The 24,085-nt window shown below is 52.3% G+C and overlaps 2 protein-coding genes across 13 annotated transcripts in view; one reads left to right on the top strand and one right to left on the bottom strand.

The window, feature by feature from the left end:
* Positions 1 to 1,637: 1,637 nt before the first annotated feature.
* Positions 1,638 to 21,584, bottom strand: RNF111 (ring finger protein 111). Of its 11 annotated transcripts, none has more exons than XM_039340009.1 (15): positions 20,903 to 21,170; positions 17,500 to 17,634; positions 16,449 to 17,354; positions 15,483 to 15,609; positions 14,235 to 14,398; positions 13,834 to 14,034; positions 12,685 to 13,001; positions 12,030 to 12,279; positions 11,590 to 11,932; positions 8,334 to 8,459; positions 7,830 to 7,956; positions 5,826 to 5,918; positions 4,864 to 4,959; positions 3,559 to 3,686; positions 1,638 to 2,919 (listed from the first exon to the last, which is right to left on the bottom strand). In XM_039340009.1, exons 3-15 carry the CDS (start codon positions 17,329 to 17,331, stop codon positions 2,802 to 2,804), a joined length of 2,973 nt encoding a protein of 990 aa, XP_039195943.1. In that variant the 5' UTR covers positions 17,332 to 17,354; positions 17,500 to 17,634; positions 20,903 to 21,170; the 3' UTR covers positions 1,638 to 2,801. The 11 variants fall into 11 exon arrangements, with proteins under 11 accessions (XP_039195943.1, XP_039195941.1, XP_039195942.1 ...); XM_039340007.1 differs by lacking the exon at positions 20,903 to 21,170 and adding an exon at positions 20,724 to 20,894 and having other exon boundaries at positions 17,500 to 17,666; XM_039340008.1 differs by lacking the exon at positions 20,903 to 21,170 and adding an exon at positions 20,724 to 20,894.
* Positions 21,585 to 21,690: 106 nt separating this feature from the next.
* The window catches only part of SLTM (SAFB like transcription modulator), a 19,260-nt gene continuing 16,865 nt past the window's right edge, over positions 21,691 to 24,085 (top strand). The window contains exons 1-4 of one of the 2 annotated variants that reach the window (XM_039340011.1): positions 21,691 to 21,935; positions 22,643 to 22,730; positions 23,148 to 23,212; positions 23,539 to 23,706. In XM_039340011.1, the coding sequence (XP_039195945.1) occupies positions 21,777 to 21,935; positions 22,643 to 22,730; positions 23,148 to 23,212; positions 23,539 to 23,706 (480 nt within the window). In that variant the 5' untranslated portion in view covers positions 21,691 to 21,776. The remainder of the gene's footprint in view (positions 21,936 to 22,642; positions 22,731 to 23,147; positions 23,213 to 23,538; positions 23,707 to 24,085) is intronic. The other variant, XM_039340013.1, reaches the window with a different exon arrangement.

The following is a 24,085-nucleotide window of genomic DNA, read 5'->3' as shown; positions in this document are numbered from 1 at the left end:
GGAGCCTCACTCTGCTAAGCCTTCCTCCTCAGCCATTTGGAAACCTCAACTAAAGCAGATACAAAGCTGCCTTGCTTAAAAGCGAAATCTGCTCAGGAAACTGTTTGACTCTCTAAGACTTGGTATTTGTGCACTATTCCCTCCCCCAATATTAATTTTGTTGGACTGTAAGAACAACCTTCTGGGCACTCACTGCCCTTATCTGATCCTGCACCCAATTCAGCCAGATGTCCAAAGAGCCGGGGAAAGACCTACTTCTGAAACTTTAGCTGCTCTCCTCAGGAAGTAGAGTGGTAGGCCCAGCACAAAATTCAGCTCTTTCAGGATATTCCGCTCCATTTTCTGAATCTGAGTGGACTTGTATGCTCTATCGGTTATGTAAACAAAACCCAAACTACTTGGTGCATAGATCTCTTCATATTTTGCAGCCAGAACCATTGCAGTCACACCAACCAACTGGAGTTCCTTACGGGAGGTGGCACTTAGGCCCGACTTCAGCCTCCTGCTAGCAAAGAAACTGGTTCTCATTGTTTATGGTTCTTAGAACAATGAGCTTTCCACTGTTCAGCAGTCAGGAAATCTCCCTCCCCTCAGGCCTGTCCAGCACAGCCACCTCAGAGAAGATGCCCGAGATACATTCCTACAAAGCTTTGATGAAAAGCACACAACTGACGGTGAAACCAGTGGAGGGCGGCCTTTAACACTCCCATCCCCGAGAGGCCCCGGCTGGAGCCGTGGGGAACCAGAGCTCTCCTCGGCGTAGGCGTCGCACGGCTGCGGATCGCCCGGCCGGCGGCGTCAGCACCCCAGTGCGGAGTGCGGCCCCTCGGAGGAGGCTCGGCCTGGACGCGCCCGCGGAGGCCCAAAGGCAGGCCGGGGGCCAGGAGGGAGCGAGGGGAGAACCGGGGCCAGGCTGGCACGGCTGCCCCCCCCCCCACAGATAGAACAGGGCGCCTTTTCGTCAGAGGACGGGGGGGTCTACAAAAGGAGGGGAAGCAAAAGCAGGCAGCCGCGGTAAAGGCGCCCTGGGAGCTCAACGGGAAGCGCCTCCTGATCGCCCCCACTTCCAAGGGAGGGAGGCTCTGAGCGCGCCCGAGACCCCCGCAGTCTCTAGAGCTGCCTCCCCAGAAGGCACGGAGCCCGTCCGCCTTCTTGCGCCGCACGAACCGGGCGAGCGCTAGAAAGCCGCCCGTGAGCCTGTTCCAGATGGGCTTCCCGAACAGGCGCCCCTCAGGTGCTCAGCCGGAGAGGGCGAGTAACGGAAGCCACGCGCAGTTCCCACACTCGGAAGCCACGCCCAGCTGCGCTCACTCGCCATGTGCTGCCGCCGCCGCGCACGTCCGCCTCCTCGGTCTCAAATGGAAGCCCCCACTGGTACTCCGCGTGGAGGAGACGCGCCCGATTGGCTGTCGCTTTTTTTCGTCCCGCGTCACCAGACTGCAGTCCTCGCACAAGAGCCTCTGGGAGCTGTAGTCTTTTCCTTGAGCAGGAGCGGGAGGCCCCGGTCAAGGGAGCCTCCGGATTCAGGAAAAGTCCCTGAATGTGCTTCACCCAAAGACCCCCCCCCCATAGGCGCTAATAGCAGAATATCCTATGTAATACGATAATCAATCTTGAGAAAGAACACAAAAGGCAGATGGGTTCAGCTAACTTTATTAATTGTAAAACTAAAAAAAAAACACCACCCAATCCCCTCGAGAGTAGGGATCTTCATAAAATCTATGAATTCATGGATATTTGCCTTAAGAAATGCTATTTTAAGTACTGGTTTCATCCCGTAGCTGAGTTTTTCCTTTTTTACAAAACCAGTCTGTGTAGATCAGCAGATGAACACAGGACTGGGGAATGAGAAACAACAGACAGATAACAACCCTGCTCTTCTCCTCCTTCTCCTAGTACTTGTTTTTTTCAGCCTGCATCTATCTACAGTGCAGCTACCGGTAATTAAAATCCAGTATTTAGTGTTCAGTAGAGCTGTTCACAGCAGTAAACTTTATGTTAGTGATTTGAATGGCTAGACATAAGAAAATGGTACATACAATCAGACAGCAGTCTAAATGTTTTTAATATTGACATTCAAAGATATCTGCATTGTGCTGAAGGTTTAAGAACATAAAAATGTGATCCAAAAGGACGTTCCAATTAGTCTGACATTACAGGATGTAAGGCAAGGCTTCCAGGTTAGACTGATGGTGCAGATAGTGGGGCAGGCAGCCCCAGCCATGCTCTTTTTAACAAAGCTCGCCCAGGACAAGGCCCTCATGCCTCTCTCCCACACAAGTATACAGCAGCTTTTTTTCCTAATTAAGGAATGTCTTAAAAAAAATATCCTTTGATCTTTATACATTTAAAACTAAGAAACTTGATTAAATTAAGGACTCTGAGGTTAGTAATGAGTGAAATCATACTCTGGAAAGTTGACTTTTGGTACAAATAAAAAGGGAGGGAGGACCACACAGTTCTACTTTCTAAAGCAGATAATCTTGCCTGCAAGTTTGGGGGGTCACTAAGCCCATAATATGTGCAAAGAAATGCAATATCGGGAGCGATCCATGCAAAAGGACAGGGAAAACCAGTTAGGAATCTGAAAGGGCGAAACAAACAAACCAAAAATAAGCTTTATAAATACACTAACTGTAGGATTAGCATTAGGTATACCACAGAGCAGACAAACGGCACTCTAGCAGGTTCAAATGCTTCCCACAACTGCACAGCTAAGTCATGCCATCTTTGGTTGACTGCAGTACCCAGAAGGATATGGGTGTGAAGGAGGAAAGCAAGAGGTTGGAGGCCAAAGCCTGTCAACTTTCGCTGGGCAGCTGAGCTTCAATGTCCACTCTGCAAATGGGGCACTTCTTGTTTGTAATTAACCACTGGTCGACACACACTTGATGGAAGAGATGCATACACGGAAGGCGTCTAAAAACAAAGGAAGAAAAGGATTAGAAGTGCACATGCTGTCCAATGCATCAAGTTTTTGTTTTTCTCTAACAGATTAGGAAAGCTGTCTCTCTTGATAGAGCATTTTCTCCAGAAGTATAGCTGTTGTAACACAGATGGGTAAATTTGGCAAAAGGACTACACGGGGCAAGTTCTGGGAGATAATTTCTTTTTCAGAACAAGAGTTAAACTGCAAAGTGAAAATGCACCCAGGGCCAGAGATTAGTTCCAGCTGGGAAGCGTTGGCTATTATGTTAGGATATAGACCGCAAAGAGGCAAAATAAATTAAAAATAAATTTCTTGCATTAGTTTGTAGCAGCAAACAACTAAGCCAGTGCTCCCTCAGCTTTTACTTCCAGTACCTCCAGTACCTGCAAAACAAGGTACTTTAAACTGGTCCTGGAGTTGCAGCCTCAAAAAGAATGGACTGTTTCTCCTCTTTGCCCAGGGGAATTTTTTGAGAACCACCCACTCTGGTATTTGAGACAAACTGGTCACAGCTGGCTGGAGCCTGCACTTCTCTAAATTTCCAACCTTCTGCAGTATACTTTTACAAAAATGAATCCTGACCCACAACATTAGTTCAGTATTTCCAACAGTGGTCCTATTCAGTTTACCTGACATCTTCCCCTTCCTCTAATATAGATAAACATATGGTACACTTTTCCTCGGTGTCTTCCTCAGTTCCTTCTTCCCCATCATGTTTGCAGTGTAGTTTCCTCTGTGAGAACCAATCAGTTGTTACCTTATTAGCAGAGATGACATTATTGGCAAACTGAATGAAGTCTGTTTTACACACAATTATCATCAACCCACTATGCACCCCCAACCCATACATGTGCTTTAAACAATATACAATTAAAGTTGGACAATACATTTATCCAACTATTTCTGAATTCCCAAATTCTGATACAATTATTTCAGCATCCAATAAATTTTTTGACAATCCAGGTATTTGTTTTAAATTGAATCCTTTTGGGGAAGAAGGAGAGGGTTGATCCAAATTCTTTTTTAATTTTAATTTCTGAATATGATCTTTTTTGTAGTATTTAATAGTTAAGCTGATTTGTCTCTGCAACTATAAAATGTCCAAGGCACATTTGGGGAGAAGAATGGCCTCATGCAGATGGGTCATGAAGCTGCGTTATGTTCTCACAGTGACATCAAAGAGCTGATTTTTAAAAGTTCAGGCCCTCACTCACACATAAGCTGTCTCAATCAATCTCTGGTTTTGTTTCTTTGTAACACAACCTGGTGCTAGAAATGCTGACAACTGAGCCATTACTCCCAACTTAGTTTTCCAAGCTCCATGATCAGAGCCTTTAGTGTCCTCTTTGATTTCAGGAGCAGGCCTCCTATTTATAAGGCTATTATTTGTGAAGTGTGACATGCTTTTTTACTGTTTCCCAAGTAACAGACGTTCATTGCTCATTCAATGGAAGTTGTTAGATACCACATTCCCAGCACAACCCGTGCCCCAAACCCATCAAGAAAGGAGCCGCTGGAATCTCCCATTTACACGCAGGAAACTTAAGAGAAGCACCAGAAATAAACCAGAGGCTCAATGCTGCAAGGTGGGCAAAGAAGAGCGGGCAGAGTCCCTTCTCATTCAATTATCAACAATTTGAATAAGAGGCCAATTTGGTTGGCCTGGGTTGGTTCCTAGATGAACAAAAGCAGGCACAAAGCAGCGCCCGGCTTGGCCCTCCTGGTGGAAAAACAGGTTCTGCAGCCAGATTCCACACTTGGAATCTAGAAACCATTTGAGATTATCTGTCTCCTTCTAGAAAAGCAGCAACTTGCGAGATTCTGAGACACGGGAATCTATGAAGCGTCTCCTTTTTTTGGGCTTTACAGGAAAAGAGAGGAGCTTTGGGACGATCAATGGGGAAGTTCTTCAAACGCCTCTGAGATCTTCTCACCTTTTTATATTTGTGGGGATAAGTGCATCTTTCAATGGTTCCTTGGGAAGCTCCGCGATTCACATTTCCTAAACGTTCTTCCAGATGGATTAATTCCTGGAATCAGAGTGGAACAAAAGTTGTTGACATCTTGGTGCTCTCTCCCCAATTTAATTAACATGCAACTTATTTGAAAAGTCATACTGAGCAGCTTTTACTATTCAGTGGCTCTACTGGGAGAATTTGTCCTGGCCCCACCTCCTGAAATGATATCGGGTTTCCTGCCTGAGCAGGACTAGATCTCCAACTCTTGTTATTCTACTCTACCTGTCCTCGGCTTCCCTCTTCCCATGTCCTAAAGATGAATGAAGTGGGGCAACGGAGCACAGCTCAACGGAGGGCCTGGAGATCTAAGATTCCGAACACCAAGGACTGCAGGCAGCCTCCATAAAGCTGCGGGAGATCAGTCATTTCAGCGAGTGAGACTCCCTTCTTGTGGGTGGGATGGTTCATTCCAGGGCTGCTTAAGACCGCTTAGTGGAGACTGTGGGGAAAGGGCTGCATTTCACGATCCCACCCTCCGTGGGAAAGGACGGTGGCATTTGCCTGAACCGGTTCATCGGAAGGCCCTCCCTGTGTCATAAACTAGGCCGGGGAATTCATTAACTCTCTGCATCTGATACTGCAGTTCCTCTCTGCCACATAACCGACTGACACGCAGGCCCAAGGAGGAGGAACTGACCGTTTAGCACCAACTCTCCCCTTCCCTGAGCCAACTTAACATTCCCAGCCAGGTGCTCCTTGTGGTGAAGGGTGGCCACTGCTGCAGAAAAAAAGCCCTTTCAAGCTGGAGTGCCTACCTGTCCCCAAACCACAACGAAGACCGGAGGACCTTGCAAAAAACCAAAACCACATGGCCCCTCCCCACTTATTCCCTGAAACAGAAGTTCTGCCACAAAGCTGAGGGTGATTCTATTACAAACCTCAAAATTGCCCCTGAAAGGGCCTCTGAATGAAGTTCCATCCAATCCCGATGAAATGTAACGGATGTGAGGGTAGCCCGCCATGTCAGGAACCTATTTAAATAGCAGAAGGGAGTTAAATCTAATTGCAGAGCAGCTTCAAGTATTTACTGTTCCCGTTGCAAAGGGAAGGAATTCGGTCTGGCTGATGGCATCCCTTCCTTTTCTCTCTAAGCTGCTTGACTCATGGCGCCCAACCAGAAGCAGAATCTTCAGGGAGGGAGAGATCATCCCGCTCAGGCTGGGCTTAGTTCAACAAGATCTCCCTCAAGCATGACTTTGCTTGTGCAACTATCCTGGAAGTGCCGACCGGTGCTCTGGGCCTAGTTCCACCCCCATGAACCCTCTCCTCTGTCAGCCAGCCTCTTACTTTTCAGAAGACCATAATTCAGACAAACAGACAGAGCTACCTGCAAGGCTAAATGTATGGTGGTCTTCAACATCCAAGAACTTTCCCAATAATGGAACAAGGCCTGAAGTACCACCCCAGAAATGTCCTGTCCTACAAATAGAATCAAGTCTCCCTGAATATGGACCCAGATAAAACTACTCCTCCTTCCATAAAACAAGCCAGAATGCAGCAGGCACCTCCCATAACAAATCAAAGATATTGCAAAGTGACCAGCATCATCTTCAGAAAGTCAAACCCTCCAGAGCTCAAGTGAGATCAGAAGCAACCGAACTTTTGAGTGAAAGTGGCCCCCTCCAAGCAAAGCCCAGCCCCAACATCCACATCTGGAAGATCCTATCCACAACGCAACAGAGCACAGAGCGTCTCCCACCTTCAACGAATCATTCAACTGGCTGCTAGAGGCCATTGCCATCTTGAACAGTTTTAATGTGGGATTAAGCTGCCTTGGGGTAATGGGTTTGCCTTTGCCTGCTAGCAAAGCAACAACATGACAAAGAGCTTTTATCCAGCTATGACCAGGATTTTTTCTTCCCTGGCTATGTCTCTACAGGCTTCCTCACATTCCCCCTCAACTTTTACATGTCCCTCCAGAGGTCACAGAGTGTCCAAAAAGCCATTGGCTCCCCAGCTCCCCCAATCAGCCATTTTTTGGGCTCAACCACCGGCTGAGTCCAAAGAGAGGCTGCAGCCGCTTTATTGTAGTCAATTCCCACCCAGCCCCGTCTCGTCCTCTCCCCAGGAGCAATTTCAGTCAATTCAATGCCATAGGTCAGAAGTGCTCCAGCGATGCTCCAAGCTGCTAAGTACCAAACGTCCCTTATGATCCCACTCAGCCCAAAGCAGCTCCCAATTGTCTCAGATATTGTCCGTGAGGAAGAAAGTGCCCAACATTTTTCTTGGTTTGAGCTGTGGCTGAAGAGAAGTTTGTTCGGGATTCTCCTCCTCTCCTGCACAACACAGAAGGGAAAAGTCCCTTTTTTCTCTCATCCCCAAATCAACAGGAAAGCAAGCTGCTGCAAAACCTCAGTTTGACTCCAATTCTGTTAAAGAAAGCCCCAGTCCAGCTGTCAATTTCCCATTCAAGCGTTGCCTTCTCCATGAAGACAGCTACAACCCTTGACTTGGGAAAGGCACACCACCAAAAACACATCTATCAACCCCAAATATGGCTGCCTAGGTAGCTCAAATTAGTAACTCCTGACTTTCTCACACTAATCAGGGTGTTTTCTAATCCAGCCATCAAAACTGATGACTGAATTAAGAGCATAAATCAGATGCAGAGGGTCAATGGACTACTGGAGAATTTAATTATTTTCTCAATTTGAGACAAAACCGGTGGGCTTCAGTTCCCCTGCCAACTGGAGTCAGAGCATCCCTCTTTTTTTATCCTGTAAGGACACTTTCCTATCAACACTGATTTTAAGGCAGGTCTGGTCTCCTTGGGGGGGGGGGGGCAAGGAGGGCTTGTCACTAAAGGTAGCCTGCCCAGACTCCCCCATGAACCTGGCATGGGATGACCGACCTCCAGAGCCGCTTGTAACCGTCTCACTTACCATTAAGGGAAGAGCACCAATCTGCAGGTGGTGAAGCCGAGGGGGGGTGTGGTAGTGGGCCAAATGTGGGTGCATCGGGCCCGGCGGGTAGGTGGCTGCGGTCACACCTGCTTCAATGCCCAGTTCCCTGCACCCAAACAGAAAGTCCATATGAAGCCAGGGCATTTTTCACTTGTTCACCAAGGAAACCCTTGCATAGGATTTGGGCATCTGTCCATGGATTTTGCCTGTTTTCATGATGCCTGTTTTGGACCTGAAAAATCCCAGGCTGCCTCTAATTCATTCTGACTGCCCTTGGCTGCCAGCTTTCCCATCACCTCCCTCCGGAATGGGGTGGGTGTCACATGGGTGACTCCGGTCTAAAATCAGCTTCAGCAATAAGAAGTTATTCCAACACCCCCTGGGTTGAACTGCCCCAACCAGGGCAGGGTCTCTCCCACTAGGATGGGGCGTGCACATTCAGGCATCACAGGGAAAAGGATGCTTGGGTCCGCCTGTACTAACCAAGCCGACCTCTCCGGTGCTTGTCGAGGGTGCGAAGACATGGTCTGTGGCACATGAATGTGGTGGCCGTGGCCATAGTTGGGATGCATCCGGTGAGGATGTGGGGGTGGCCGCTCGTGTGCTCGCCTGGAGGGGAAGAAAAAACTGACAGCTCTATCTGCCCAGGTCCCAGAGTCTGAGCAGGCGAGATCCTCCCTGCACGGTCACTGCAGTGCTGCCTTCACACATGGGCTGCCCCTCCCAAACCAGCTCTGTGCCTCAACCAGCCTTGATTAGCAAAGACCAAAAAGGCAGTCCTGGCTGGCCAGAATCCAGCTAGCAGACAAGATTCTGAGTAGTCAAGAAAAAAAGGTAGCTTGTGTCTGCGTGTGATGGAAATGCAGCTTCCATTTGTCTACAGAGTTTGCGCATTTCTAAAATGATTGATGTTCTAAGGCAGGGCTTTTCAACCTTTTCACCCATTGTACCACTTTTCAGATAAGGCCATATCCGAGTACCACCACCTGCCCAGCAAGGTATCAAAAACTTGACCAAAAAAAAAAAAAAAAAAAGAGAAAGTACAGGTAGTCCTCGACTTACAACAATTCGCTTAGTGACTGTTTGAAGTTACAACAGCACTGAAAAAAGCGAATTATGATAATTTTTCACTTATGATTGTTGCAGCACCCCCAGGGTCATGTGATTTACATTCAGATGCTTGGCAACTGATTCATACTTATGACGTTCACAGTGTCCCAGGGTCATGTGATCAATGGCCGGGGGTGTGGCCAGCTGATCACTCAGGTTGCAGGGTGCCTGGGAGGGGGGAATCCGTGGGTCTCTGGGATGGGACTGGGGTGGGTGCCTGCCTTCCCTCCCTTCTCTCCCATTGTCCCTTCCTTCCTTCTTTCCTTCACCTCCCTCTTAGTCTCTTCCTCCTTCCCAAGGGGACAAGGGGAGAGGGACAGGCTTCCAGTGTGGCTGGTGGCTGTGCTGCCGGTGGCCATGGCGACATGCCAAACCTGCCTGAGCACAGGCAGAGGAGAGCTCCGCCCAGCTCACTTGCTCACGCTTCACCAGAAAACATGCCGCTTGCTAAGTTAGCAGAAACGCCAGGATCAGCGCCGGGCTACAGCTGATTCGCGCTTCTGCTAAATTAGCAAGTGGCATGTTTTCCAGCAAAGCTCAAGCAAGTTTGCTGGGCAGGAGCCCAGGAGAGCAGTTACAGCTGATCTGCGCTTCTGGGCTGCTCTGCAGAAGCATGGATCAGCCCAGATCCTGGGCTGTTGGCCAGCTCGCTTGCTTGCGCGAGCGAGAGTGCAGGGGCGCAGAATTGGCGTTTCTGAGCACACGCCGATTTGTGCCCCTTCATTCTTCTGAATGAAGAATTTTAGGGGGTGTAGAAAACAAAACAGACTTAGGGCTGTATTAAGACCATAGAGTAAGGAGAGTGGAAGGGAGGCGAATTTGGGGTGGAGCAGAAAACACGGAGGGGGGGGGGAGGCGTTAGGAAATAAGCACCAAGGTACATGGTGCCTTGCAAGGGATTCCCGAGTGTTCCGCAATTGTTTTTCCTCTCTCCTCTGCGCAAGAAAAACTTTTGCGGCGTAGATCTGAAACCAGGTGAGGTTTCTGTGAGGTGGCGCAGGAGGTCCTTGGGAGAGGCGAGGACAAGCTTGGCATTTCCTTTCCCAATTCCCCTCCTCTTCTTCACCCCCTTCCCTGGCCTGCCTGCGATCTGAGCTCGCGGCTCCGTGTCTTTTCTTTGCCTAGCCTAGCCAAGCTTTCTTCCGCCCACTCCGTTCCTGGGAATGCCGAGGAGGTACGGCAGAAACACGTGAAGGGGAGAAATAAAAAACAAAACAAACGCGGAGTTCCAGCCAGCAGAGGCTTGGCAGCCCGGCTGCCGAGGAACAGGAGAGCGCATAGCCGAGGAGAAGAAGGTGGCGGTTTCCTCCCAAAGGGGGCTCCTTTTCTCCACCCCTTCCCCTGGGTTTGTGGGGGAGTTTCTCGTCTCTGATGCTGACAGGTGCTCCTTCGAGCTCTCTCGCCCCCTTTGCTTCTCCCCCCACTTTTGTGAGGATTGTGGCGCCCTTGGGAAGCTGATCACGCTTTGAACCTTAGGAGAGGAGGAGGAGTCCCTTCCTCCTTCCCTTCCTCTCTCCCTGTCAAGCCCCTGCGGGCTCGACATGGGCAGGGGGAGGGTCGAGGATAACATGTGGGGTGGCAAAAGAGATTGGCGGCTGTCGCCAGACCTCCCAACTGACAAGCGCAAGTTTGGGGAGTGGCCAGCTGACAGGCGCAGGAGTTCGGCGCTGCGGTGGCCTCCCCTTCGCTGACCTGTGTCACGAGAAGAAGTCAATCCGGTTGCTGCACAATGAGTCCCTGGGGAGGGCGGGGCCTTGCTCTGCACCTGCGCTCTTCACGCGCCCCCTGCAGGGCACATTCGGTAGTTTGTGGAGGCTGCCGCCAAGAAGCATATTTTCCACAAACAAGTGAGCTGATAAGGAGCGCAGTGGGGGGGGAGGAAGGCAGGGGGGAGGGAGGCGATGCCGCGTACCACCAGCCAGATGGTTGTGTACCACCAGTGGTACGCATACCACCGGTTGAAAAGCCCTGTTCTAAGGCCAATTGGGCCACCTCAGTATTCAAAAGAGGATTAAGTTTCTATCTGGACCTCCTCTCTTGCCCAAATCCAGAAACTGGACGGAAGGCTTCTTATGCAGAGTGAGACTGCTGCCATCGTCGGTCATCTGCAGCTGGCAGTGGTTTTCTCAAGTTCTGCAGCCCTTAACTGAAGGAGGATGCTCAGACCGTCTTCAGCCTCCCCTAGCACTACAGAGCGACTGCCTTCTGCTACGCCTCCCACGCCTTTCCTTCTGCAGCTCCAGAGAGGCCGGAGGGGTTAGCAGTGTCTCTGGGCAGCAGCCTCACACTCAGCTCCTTATATTCCCCCAGGGGTGCTGCTTGTGGGCAGACAAAGAGCACAGACCTCAGCTTTAGGCTCCAGGAGGAAAGGAAGGAAGCATCAGCGGGTAAGATAAAGGCAGGGGCCTCCACTTACTGCAATGGCGTGTGTGTGTGTGTGTGTGTGTATGTGTGAACAATTTTAAGTGTCGACCACCCAGAGTCACTCTGAAGTCGGGTGGCCTCTAAATATACTAAGTACATAAATGGTCAAGCTGGGCTTTGCCAACCCAACACCTTTCCTGCTGAAAGGGATGAAGAGAGGGTGAAGCGAGGAGGGGGGAGACCTTCTACCATCTGGCTGACTTACGTTGGATGCTGCATCAGGCGCCTCCTCTGGACTTCCATCCGCTGGATCACCTCGTGAGGGTGCAGCCGCTGGGCCGAGGGGATGGCCGCAGGGAGGGGATGGGCGCTGGGGAGGGGCTGAGGAATGGGGGCCGCTGCATTGGCCAGCGGGTGAGGGGAGGGCTGGGGCGGGACCGGGTGGGAAGAGGTGTGGGAGGAGATGGAGGGGTGGAAGGGATGGACGGGGTGAGGGATGACGTAGTCCACCTGAGGGGGGACCTGAGGGGGTGCCGAGGGAGGGGGATTGCCATGGGAATGGGGGCAGGCTGCAGCCTGAGGGTGGAGGGGCCGCGTCAAGGAGGCATCTGAAAGCAGAGGGAGAAGAGTGGCCCTATTATTTCTTGGGGGGGAGCCAAAACCACACCAGAGTGCCCTCCCCACCCTTTCAAGATCCCCACTTACAAGGCGAGTGCAGGTAATGGCGGCAGGAGGACAGAGCAGTCTGGGTGGGGGGCGGCGGCTGGGGGACCATGCTTGGGCTGTAGCCATCCATGCTGATGGGCTGACTGGCAGCGGCCCCCGCCTGGTGCCCATACAGGGAGACCCGGGAGGAGGAGCCCGGGCAGCAGGGGTCGAAGGCTGAAGCGCCATGGAAGGAGCTGCCCCCGGGATTCCTGATGCCGCTGCTGCTCAGATCCACCGGCAGGGCCTGCTGCACAGAGAGAATGGCCAGAAGGGAAAGCAGGGGGCGGGGTTAACACACACCCAGCTAGCACGAAGGGAGGTCAGACCGCATCACGTTGCGCTCTGATCGGGCTTTCCTGCCATTAATGCAACAGCAAAGTCCTCCTCCCTCCCTCTGAAGCCCAATTCAGCAAACAGGCCCCTTCCAGCCGCTCTGAAAGAGAAATCCAAGGAATGGGCCGGTGAGTGGTTCTGCCCCAGGGCACCCAGATGGATGGCAGCATCCCTGGAAGCCAGTCAGGGTTCCTTACCTCTCTTCAGGGAGGGCTGCATCGAATGCCAGCCTGGAAGATGCTTGCCAGGGGCTGCCCTGAACAACCGGAAAGAAACGGCCAGACAGACTCCTGGCCAGGGGGCCGCCCTCCCAACTTGCCTGGTCATGGAAGGCGGTGCCAGCGCTGCTGCTGGGCCCCCCGGGGGCCGGAACAGGGGGAGGCCTGTCGACGGGACAGCTGGAGTCGCTGAAGGGGGGCGAAAGGGGAACGCCAGCGTGGGGGCTGTGGTGATGGTGGTGGTGCTGGAAGTGGTGGCTGTGCTGCTGAAAACAGCTGGCGGGAGGCGGGCCCAGGACGTGCTGGTTCTGCGAGGAGACGCTGCAGGGAGAATGCTGGGGGCAGCAGGAGGGCAGCCTGGGCATGGCCGGGGGGCCTGGTTCCAGAGCGTGATTGGAGGTGTTTCCTCTTGTGCCATCTGCCATGGGGAAGGAAAGCACACGGGCCTGAGCTGAAGCGATCTGAAGGGGAGGGTGCCGAGAGCCCATGGGGAAACATGGCAAGCTGTGCAACAAGCAGACTGAAGGCGGGCCAATGAGGACAGCCCAGGGCCCCCGTGCCTGGGGCGGCCCGATTGTCTTGCCCAGCATTCAGCTTCCCCTACAAGGCTCGGCATTCTCCGACCTTGGAGCACGATCCTCACGTGCCCTCTACCCTTCATCCCTGAGCCAGGGTTTCTCCCCCCCCCCACCGTGGCACCTACAGGGCCATGCTTGTTTCTTCAGTAAGTGCAGAGAATGCCTCGATCCCTTTCAGTCCCAATACATGGGACGTGCAAAGCCCAGCTCTTTGTCCATCAGTGGCCTCACTCAGCAACCAGGCCTCCTCCTTGCCTGGCAGAAACCAAACCCAGCCTGCACTTGTCACTCAGAGTCTCCCCTCCACGCGAGCAGAAAGAAGCTCATGGCTGGGATCAGCGCACAGACACACACAAATCCCACTGACATCCTCCAAGTGTTAAACTACAACGCAAACATCCCTCCAGCTGTGACAGGATCATAACTTCAAAGAGCGGATGGGACCCTCTGGGCCAGGGGTAGGCAACCTTGGCTCTTTTATGACTCGTGGACTTCAACTCCCAGAATTCCTGAGCCAGCCATGCTGAGGGGAAAGGGAGAGGTTTCCAAGCTGAGCCATGCCGGCTCAGGAATTCTGGGAGTTGAGGTCCACGAGTCATAAAACAGCCAAGGTTGCCTACCCCTGCTCTGGACCATCGGCCTCCTGCGGGAAGAGAGACCTCCGCTTCCTACCTCCTGTGGAGATACCAGCCGCGCTGCTGCTGTTGGACAGGAGAGCCGAGAGCTCCGGTTGCGAGGAGGGCTGGCTGCTGGAGATGCCCGAGGCTCCTCCGGGGACCTGCTCTGAGGAGGGGATGGGGGGGGCGCTCTCAGAAGCAGCACTGGCAGCCTGAACATTCACTCTGGAGGAGGTGGTTGGCACCACTGCTGGGTCTACAACGAAGGACAGACATGGTGGTTTGCACTGGCAGCTCAGAATGCATTTCTTGGCACGAGTACCAGATGCTCCGAAGGGAGCGGACAGCCCTTTGTAGTGGTCGCAATTCAAGTACTTCCACCAAGTGACACTGGAAAAGCTTTTGGACTGCAAAGGAGGGGTGGAGGATCTGAGGCTCAGCATCTTGGCCACCTACCGTCTTCGTCCACCGTGAGGTCCACGACTTCCGCTGCATTCTGTCTCAAGGGCTGGATGACCGTGGAGACTCGGCTGCGGTTTCGTTGTTCTGCTGACCGTGCAGCATGGGAACCCGAGCTGTGGCCCCAGTGGGCTCTAGAGTGCCCAAGCGAGGATCGAGATCTGATAATGAGCAAGAAAAAGGGAGCACAGGCACTTTAAAAGTCTGCAGTTCTCCTCTCTCTTCCCCAGCCTGAGTGAATAACACGCCTCACTCCACTGATGCAGTGATCCAGAGAACGCCTTGCTAGACAGGGAGTGTCAGAACCAAAAAGGAAGCCTCGGTTTGTAGCCTCCAAAAGCAGGGCTGGCAGGCTGAAACCAGGGCAGGTGACCAGGGTCTCTGCCACGTAAGCGCTGGCCCCCTGGCAAAATGACTGGTTCAACTGCCAATATCCATGGGTGGAAAAGAAAGGAATTCCACCATCAGCACTCCAATTTCTGCGAATGACCTTTCCAGCGGGATTCTTCTACGAAAATCACCCCCATTTGAAACGAGAGCTTTCTCCGACTCAAAAATCAAAACCGGCAACTGTTGCAGAAAGGCCCCCCCCCCTTTTATTCCAGCAGGGGCTGCTTCCTAGTGACCAGCAGATGGAAAGGACGAAGGAGAGTGGCAAGGGGCAGTAACTACAGGTAGCCTCGACTTACAATAACAAAAATTTCCATGGCTTAGCAAGACAGTTGGTAGGCATACTTTGCTCTATCTTATGACATGGTTATTAGGGGATCACATGACCCGGCTCACTGTACCCGTCATAAATGGATGAATTTTGATCATGTGACCATGAGGATGCTACAACAGATGTAAGCATGAAAAGTGATTGTGAGTCACTTTTTTCAGTACCATTATAATTTTGAACGGTCATTAAATGAATGATTGTAAGCTAAGGACAACAACGTCCCTAGCATGGTCTCTAGAGCAGGCGTGTCAAACTGCCGGATGCATCATGCCGAAACTGCGCCCACCCCATTGTCAGCAATGGGAAAAAGTTGTGATACATCACATCACGTTGCGACTTTGACACCCCTGCTCTCGATTAAGGCAGATATTCCAATTGTCAGAAGGAGGGTCAAACAAGTTTCCTTGAGGGATCTCCCTCTCGGTCTCTCAACAAGATCTTCCCTTCTTCACTGAGGAAAGGATCACAAATTCCAGTGGTCAGGCAATCCCGCAGCTGCCTCAAGAACCAAGTGGGCCTCTTACCGGTAGCTCTCTCCCACCGTGACAATCTCTACTTCGCTGTCTGTTGAGGTAACATTGATTTCTTCATTGGCAGTTACTTGGGGAGTTGAAGACGCTTCGATCACCACAACATCTTCATCAAGGCTCCCTGAAACAGAGCAGTGAAGGAAAAAGGGGAAATCTAAAACAAATTCTATTAGGAGTGATCTGCCAGGCTGGCAAGGGATGCAGAATAGGCGGATAAAAGCAGCAATGCAACCTCTGGTTCTGGCCATCACTCTCTTCCTCCGAATATTTTCGGGGGTGTCCAGGACCGTTCCAGCTCACAATCAGACAGGAAATGAACTGTCAGGGCAAGAGAGCCCATTAGAAGCCCTGCTTGGACCCTATGAATTCAAGTAATTGTACGCAACTGGAGTTACACCTTCCTGCTGTAGTATCCAAAGAACTGCTAAGACACTCTCCTGCCCCAGCACTAACAGTCCCACGTCTGCCCAAGTTTAGCAGGGGTAGCATCATGAGACCCCGTGTCACAATAGGGAGCTGCTTTGGGGAACCGGACAAAGTAACAGCTGGGAGAGCCAGGAATCCCGGCATGTGACCTTCTCCCCCTTACTGTCATGAATCCTGTTTCCCCCCCCCCCACCCAGGAAAGGGGGAGAAAGAACGTCTGTCCTTGGCTCCCCCGGCTTTGCAGAACTCCGCTGACAAGCACTTGTTCTCCAAGGGCTCAGAGATATCAGGGAACCAGCAAGGACCACCCAAAACAGTGTCTCTCCATCTTGGCAACAGCATGTGGACGTCAGCTCCTAGAATTCCCCAGCAAGCATGGGCCCATGCCTCCGGAGGTTGCCAAGGTTGGGAAATAGTGATCTGAACCCAAGCCCTCTTGGCGAGTTTTCCCTTCCCAGGTGCAGGCGCTGACAAGGGAGAGGGGCAAACGGTTCGGCAAAGTCCGACCAGGCAGACTTGGAGCGGCATCTTTACCTGAGGGAACCGCAGTGCTGGTTTGGTGGTTCTCCCCAGCTGACACAAAGAGCTCCTCCTCTCCTTCGGTGGAGGACCTGGACGAGGAGGCGCTGCTGAGGTCGTTCTCAGTGGTGCTGCTGGAGCTGGGCAGTAAAGCATACTTCTGCCGAGCTAAGACTTCCCTTTTTTTCCGCTGCATTAAAATCCGCTCTTTTTGGTTCTGTGTTCGTTGCGCAGAGCTAGTTTTCACAAACCGCTTCCTATAGGGAAGTCTTCTCCGAGAATTACTGTTGTGGAAACAGGGCCTTTTCAGTAAGATCCCTGAGACGGAGTCTGCCTCTGTCCGGGGCCACTTTTGTGGCCGAGAACTGTGGATTCTACTGGAGGCATTGAAGACAGCCCGAGCCTGCCGCGTGGGAGCCGCCTCCTTCTCCTCGTCTGAAGTTTCTGTGTCCGAGTCTCCAAAATGCAAGCTGGATGAAGGCGAAGAGGCACAGTCGCTAAAAGAAGAGTCGTCCTCGCTTTGTGTTTCAAGGTGCCGCCTAGTCTCTAAAATGGGGTGTGTCTCTTTGCCCCCACAGTTCGGAGCATAGGAAGGGCCAGCCTGCTGGCTCTTGCGTTTCTTACTCACAACAATGGCTTCTTGCGCGGGACGACTTCCGTTCAGGTCCTTCTGCTTCTGGGTGTCCCCACAGAGGTGGGAGAATTCGTCCCCCACTTTGCTGGCAATCATCTCAACTTCTTCTCCGGGGAAGTTTTTGGCCGCTTCGGAGGGTGGAGGGTTCAAGAGGATCCCCTTCAGGTTTCCCTGGCTCTTTGGTGCGCCAGAAGAAACATCACTCTTCATATCCGCTTCTAATGTATAGACGCTATGACATCGGGAGGGGGGCCATTGAGACATGGGAACGCCGCCGCGCAGGGGGCCTGGATGGAGACAAACACAAGAGCCGAGTTACTCTCAGCCTCCCAGGACTGCTAAGGAGAGGATCCCTTCCCAATGTGCCCACTTCAACTCCCAGAATTCCCCAACCGGCCAAGATTGACAAACATTAGCTAGGAGGACTTCTACCTGTCCCCGAGCAGCCAGAAACCCTTCGCTCTGCAGCCTTCTCTGCTTCCCACAGAGCAGCCCCTTCCCTCTCCACAGGCCCTCAAGCGAAGTGAAGTAAGATTGCAAGGTGGGGGACCAGAAGCAGCTTTTCATCTATAAAGGAACCGCCAGGAATCTTAGCTTTCCTACAGTTGGAGGAAGCAATAAATACTAACGATATTTCTGCAAATTTCGCTGTGCTAAAATGCTGTTGATTTTACTGAGGGTAGTTTAGGTTTTTGTACAATTCTAATTATTTTATCAGTAACTGTAACTTGAATAAACTAAATTAACTGTAAAATTTATAAATAATTCCTAATAATACTGGGAAAAACAAGATTGCCTCTCAAACATGGTTGATGCCAGAAAATAAAATCACAGAGGGAAAATTGATATAATCAAACTGCAGAAATGTATTGGGGAACTGGAACTTGTTTTATTAAAGGCAACAGATACAAAGGATTGATGTACTTTCCTTCCAGTCTCTCCCTCCCTCTCACATTCACAATGTGTCAAGGACTGGAACGGCTATCACTAAACAAACCATCATGAATTAGCGTAACACCCTCAGTTGCAAACTATAGATTCCAAACTACTATGGTTTTGTTCATACAAAACACTAAGCCAAACCAGCTGCACAAAGGCTTGTGGGCATGAACTGAGTAGTCCAGTTTGTCTTTTGTTAAATTGTGAATCCATGAAAAATTGATATTTACCCACAATGAAAAGAGAAAATTCAGTAGGTGAAACTTAGGTAGGCCTGGGCAGGCCTCTGCACACAGGGGACCCTGCAGGTGGCAGGAGGGAATGCCTTGGACACTTGCTTTCCAAATCCCACACCCAGGTGAGAATTGGCTGGAACTCTCCCCCCCTGACATTTTCCTAATTAATAGTTTTATTGCTTCTCCACGTTTTGGCAAGACCAGCAATGAAAAGGTTGGCTATTAGGTTCACCCTAGGCTACAGCATCCATCCAGAATGGCTGTGGTAAAAAGTCAACCAGTAGATCTAACTTAATAAGCAATTACATTTCAGAGTCGTTATTTATTTTACACCTGATAGGATTGTGTTAGATGAACTTAAAGCATTCTCACCCAGAATCCAACAGAGACTTTTTACTAGTTGAGAGCAGAGTCACACCCAAGGCATTCCAATCTTTCTGGCAAATGCATCCATTCCTCCCAAAGGCATCTACCAGAGTTTTACAAACTTTAACAAAATGCTCCAAGTGACACCCATCCCCCCCCCATTACTTCTCTAGGCATCCCAGCCATTCAAATGGGTTGCATTCATTAGAAAAAGTACTTGGATTTTACATCAGGGAAACTGGGGTGCCCAGGATGGTTCCAATCTCCATTGTATCTGAACAATGTTCGGTGAGCTGCTTCCTCCTCATGTGTCACAACAAAGAGCCACTGATGCCACAGGCCCAGGTCCATCCACTATTTGGGACAAGCAAATCAACTTTTCTACCCAACCATTCTGGCTATCCCCCCAATCCTGTGCCAAGTATGGATTTTGCTCCTGCCAGGCTTGGCCTTGCACCGAGTGATGTGTGATGGCAGATCTAGTTATTTTGCTAGAGATCATACAGTTATGATACCTGCTCCTGACTGGATTGGACTCAGGTGATCCTTCTGGGGCAGAGGGGACAAGAACCTTTCCTAAAACTGTAATTCAGCTGGGGAAAACCTTGAATATTGCCCATTAACAGCCACCAGCCCACTATTTATACAAGTCTTTCCTTATGAAGGTTTCCAGCTTTTTCCATCATTTTCTGTTATGTGAATGTTTTCATATGATCTAGAGATTTAAGTGTTAACAATAGGAGAAATAAATGTTAGAAACTGATCTTAAAAAGGTCTGTGCTTTTTTTTTTATAGCTTATAGCCACCCAGAGTCACCTTGCCGGGGAGATTGGTAGCATAAAAATTTAATAAATAAAATAAATGTTTCCCAACTGTAATCTTTTTTTTTGTCCCTATGTAAACAGTACATTATTGCCAACTGCCATTGTTCTACACAAAACCCAACATCAGGGCTATTACTGGATTACTCATTAATGGATAAAGAACCTGGAACAACTATGGCCATAAAAATGGAACTTATAACATGTTTCCGATATCCTCGTATTATCTCAGCTGAAATTTCCCCTTTGGTGCCTCCATTACAATTTTTCTGACCTAGAGATTGAGTGGGTCATATTAAAATAATGTGAACTGGCACCAACTGGCATACATATTGATGACTTCTTAATCTCCCTGATCCTGATGCCCACCCTGGGGTCTTACAGGGACTCCAGAACATGGCACCCAGTCACATCTTAAAGCCATTGGGGATCGACTAGGGAAAGAGAATAATTCAGAGCCCTCTAATTAGGGAAGAGGGGCGAAGCAGTGCTGGACCGATGCAGCCCTCCTGGAGCACTCAGTCTTGCAAAGGAGGCCGGGTGGGCTGCACCCCTCCCAGGGATCTTGGACGGGGCGGGTGGAGGCAGCAGGTCCAGCAGCCTCTTTGGAAACAGGCCTCTCAGGGGGGAGGAAGCCCTTGTGGCAAGGGTTGCGGGGGGGGGGCTTGAAAGAGGGGGTGGAAGTGACAAAAACCAACAAGGAAGAGACGGACCGGAGAAGCATTCACGGTTTTCGTCCTGGCTGAAAGCGGGGGGGGGAGGGAACCCCATCTCAGACACCCCCCTTATTTGAAATGCAGAGAGCGAACTGCCCCTTTGCTGCCAGGAGGGGGGGGCACTAGCTGCAGGAGGACCCCGAGGAGGAGGAGGAAGGGCAGCCTTTCTGGGAAGGAGAAGGGCCGAGACTCCCAATCCGGGGACCCCGCGAGGAAGTGATCTGCGCCCCACCAAGCGGGCCCCTCCGCGGCCCCCGCCCCGCCCGGCCTTCCCTGCGGCTGGAGGCGGAGAAGCCTCGCCAGGCGGCCGAGTGCCACGGCCTCCGCCGGGCAGGGGACGCGGGTGGCGGGACCCTTTTCTCTCCGGGGAGCGACCCTCGGCCGGCCCGGGGGCCCGCCGCGCAGACCGGCCCATTCGACTGCCCTGGCGCGGGACTCCGGCCGCGCACCTCGAAGGGGCAGGGGCCTCGCAGCGCCCGCCCCGGACGATGGGCGTTGTAGTCCGGCCCGCGGACGGCTCACCAAGGGCCCCCTGGTTCGCGGCCTGCGAAAGCCCGGCGGCCCCCGCCCGAGTCTACCTGAGGGGGCCGAGGCGGGGGGCGGCGGCCTAGCCGGGCCCAGCAGGCGCCGGATCCTTCGTCCGCCGCGCTACCGCCTTCCTGTCTCCGCGATGCGAGGCCGCCGTCCCCGCTCTTCTCTGGCCCCGCCGCCGCCTCGCCCGCCTCTCCCGTCCTCCCCTCCCTCTCCGCGGACGCACCAGCGCGACACCCGCGACGTTTTACGGCAGGCCGCCCGGCGCCCCCAAGAGGCCGCGGCTCCCGCGCGCGCCCGCTTCCGGATCCCCGTGGACGCCGCGGCCCTAGCTGCCTCGGAGGGGGCCGCCCGGACGCCTCCCGCACATCGCTCCCTCGGGGGGGCGCGCTGCCCCGGCCGCCGTCGGCAGCCGCTTCCGCCGGGGGACGCCGCAGCGCAGCAAGGAAGCGCCGCCGCCCCGCACGCGTGGGGGAGCCCGAAGTGTGGGGGAAACGCTCTGGGCGGCAGTCTCGACCCCGTTACCAGCGACGGAAAGGGCCCGTCTAGGCCCGCAAGGAGCGCCCCCTCGCGGTCGGGGGAGAGTGCGGCCACCAGCGCCGCCTGAGGGGAACAATGGCCCACCTTTCCGGGTTGTTGTGCGCGCATTGCAATGAAGGGCGCTGCGGACAGGCCGGGGCGCTCCTGCTCCAGGGCGCCGGGAAAAGCTCAGAGGGAAGGGAAGGGGGGTCCGCGGGTCTCCCGGTCGCGCCGAGCCGCGGGTGGGAGCATCGCCCGTCCCGTGGCGCAGAGCCGCGCCGCGCCTCCCAGCCGCGCTGAGCTGCCGTTGGCATCTGCCCGACGCGCCGGCCCGGCTCGGCCTGGCCATTGGGAGCCGGAGCCCCGCCGCCCCCGCCGACTTCAAGCGCCCGCCCGGCGCCGAGCCGCCCAATCAGCGGCCGGGAGAGGCGGGGGGCGGGGGCAGCGGCCCGAGCCGCGACGGCGGCCGCTCTGCGCAGGCGCGCCCGGCGGCATCCGGGTCCTTTGGCGACGCGAGCGCCGAACGAGGCCGCGGGTGGGGGAGGGGTGCCGTATTGTGGCCGCCGCCGAAGCGCCGCGAAATGGCTGCCGCGCCGTCTGGAGCCGCCGCCCCCGGGCCGCCCCCGGCGGAGGGCAAGCGGATCGCGGAGCTGCGCGTCATCGACCTCAAGTCGGAGCTGAAGCGCCGCAGCCTGGACGCCACCGGCGTGAAGACAGTCCTCATCGCCCGTCTCAAGCAGGTGCGCCCTGGGGACGGCCGCGGCCGGGGAGTGGCGGGCCCGGACAGGCGGGGGGCCCGAGTAGCGGCGCTCTCCCGGGCGGGTGGCCGGGGGCCGGAAAGGGGCGCCGGGGCGGCCTTGGAAGCCGGAGGGAGAAGCGCCCGGCCCGCCCAGTGCTGCCTCCGAGGACCGCGCGGAGCCAACGGGGAGCAGGGACCCCCCCGGGGGCGGCGTCGGCCTGCAAGGAGAGCGGAGGGGCGTCCCTCCCTCGCCCCCTTCAAGACCGGCTGCAGCCCAGCTGTGGCACGGCCCGGGAGCGCCCCGGCGGAGGCGGCGTTCCCGGGAGCGGAGGCGGTCGGGAAAGCAGCCAGAGCCCTCGGAGGGACGCGGGCCCGCACCCCCCCCTCTTGCCGAAAAATGGCTCTGGCCTGGGAAACCTTGCGCAGGCAGCGCCGCAGGGAGACAGCCGGTCGCAGAAATGGAGCGCCGTTCCCAAAGAGAAACGCCCGCTGCCCTCTGAATCCCCAGCCTCTTCCTTCCCTTGCGGTGGGTCTTCTGGTTTTGGAATCTTCCATCAAATGCTTCCTCCAAAACGCATTTAACTTGAATTTCATGCAGTATGTTCCAAATCTAAGGAATAATGAATACAAGGGTAAAATTCAAGTATAAAACTACTACTACTAGTATTATTATTATTATTATTATTATTATTATTATTTTTCTATTAGGCTATTGAAGAGGAAGGAGGAGACCCTGACAATATTGAAATAGCTGTTTCAACAGATGCCCTGAATAAGAAGCCAGCCAAAGGAAAAGGTTATAACTGAAGTAAAAGTATTTTCTTAATGATGATCAGATGGTCTGTTTGCTTACAGAAAAATATTTTAAAATGAGCAAAATTACCTTCTTGAGCACTAAAATACTAACTAACTTTGTTGGCTTTGTTTGGGAAAAAGACCACCATTTAGCAATAGCAACTGTGCTTAGACTTATATACCTCTCCATAGGGCTTTACAGCCCTCTCTGAGTGGTTTGCAATGTCAGCATATTGCTCCCAACTGTCTGAGTCCTTGAGCTGCATACATCCTCTTGCAGAATCTCTATGGCACTTTCAGGATTGATTGAAGGTTCATGTTTTTAACGCTCTCCAGAAGATTAATAAAGATAGGGTTGTTTAAGTATTTACCAGTATTTCATAATAAAAGATTTTCATTAGTATGTCCTGGCTTCTAGGTAAAAAGCAGGAAATTGATGAACTAAGTGGTGATGCTTCAATGGAAGATGACTCCTTGGTTAAGGTAATATAAGAAACAAAGCTGGAGACATGATTCTAAGCATTCTTCCTAGTGAAAAGATCATTAGAGCTTTTGATGCACATTCATGGGTTTCCTCTGCACACTTGATAATTGCAGAGTTTTGTTTGATTTTTAAATAAATATTTATGAGCTTCTAAACTACTATTCTTGCTCTAGCAAACTATAACTAGACTGTGAACCTAAACGGCAGTGACAACAGGGTATTATGAAAGCTCAGTTCAGGAAGCATAAACAGCTTCCTAATTTGCTAGAGAAATCTCACTAAATTGGCCATTTCCCTCTGCTGTGTCAAATATTCATATTGAAAGGAGTGTGAAATGGAAACTTACGATGCAAGTGATCACGATGGAAATGATGAATTGAAAGACTCTGACGAATCTGCTGAAAATGAAGAATTCTTGAATTCTGCTATGCTGCCTCGTGCCGATAAGAAGAAATCTAATTTAAAGCAGATAGAGAAAGAGTTGGAAAACCAGGTACCCTACAAAATCCCTTAAAGAGATATTCTCCCAATTTCCAGATAACAGAGGATGACAGTTGTTACATTCTCTTAACTAGTAAGAAAGGCCACCAAGTCACTATTGTTTCTTCCTGCTGCAATGTTATTGGTCTTTTCTCTGGCTCCCTTCCCTTGCTGATGCATTAGGAGTCTTAGCTGAGTACCCTTCCCACTGTGGTCTGCTTCAGAAAGGTGGCAGGCCTGATTTAGCATTGTCACCTGGGATCCAAGTCACAAGACTCCAGAGGTTCTTTTACAAGGCTGATTATTTTGGCACCTGCTGTCCTTTGAATAGAGGTGACTGACTGGTGATTTGGCATTAATGTGTGAAGCATTAGATGTCAGTTTGCCTTTGG

The sequence above is a fragment of the Crotalus tigris genome, unplaced genomic scaffold (assembly GCF_016545835.1).
Source record: "Crotalus tigris isolate CLP2741 ecotype Arizona unplaced genomic scaffold, ASM1654583v1 scf7180000017741.1442986301:2390832, whole genome shotgun sequence".
Lineage (NCBI taxonomy): Eukaryota > Metazoa > Chordata > Lepidosauria > Squamata > Viperidae > Crotalus > Crotalus tigris.
This window is presented reverse-complemented; position numbering and strand designations above follow the sequence as displayed.

What these genes read in the sequence shown, in the direction of transcription:
- RNF111 (XM_039339999.1), bottom strand. Translation starts at nt 21,544, where the DNA reads ATGGCCAGGCCGAGCCGGGCCGGCGCGTCGGGCAGATGCCAACGGCAG. An exon ending in CAGCACTGCGGTTCCCTCAG is followed by an intron (nt 15,610 to 16,448) that starts GTAAAGATGCCG and finishes GCTCTGTTTCAG; the next exon opens with GGAGCCTTGATGAAGATGTT. An exon ending in ATCCCCACAAATATAAAAAG is followed by an intron (nt 3,687 to 4,863) that starts GTGAGAAGATCT and finishes TCTGCTAATAAG; the next exon opens with GTAACAACTGATTGGTTCTC.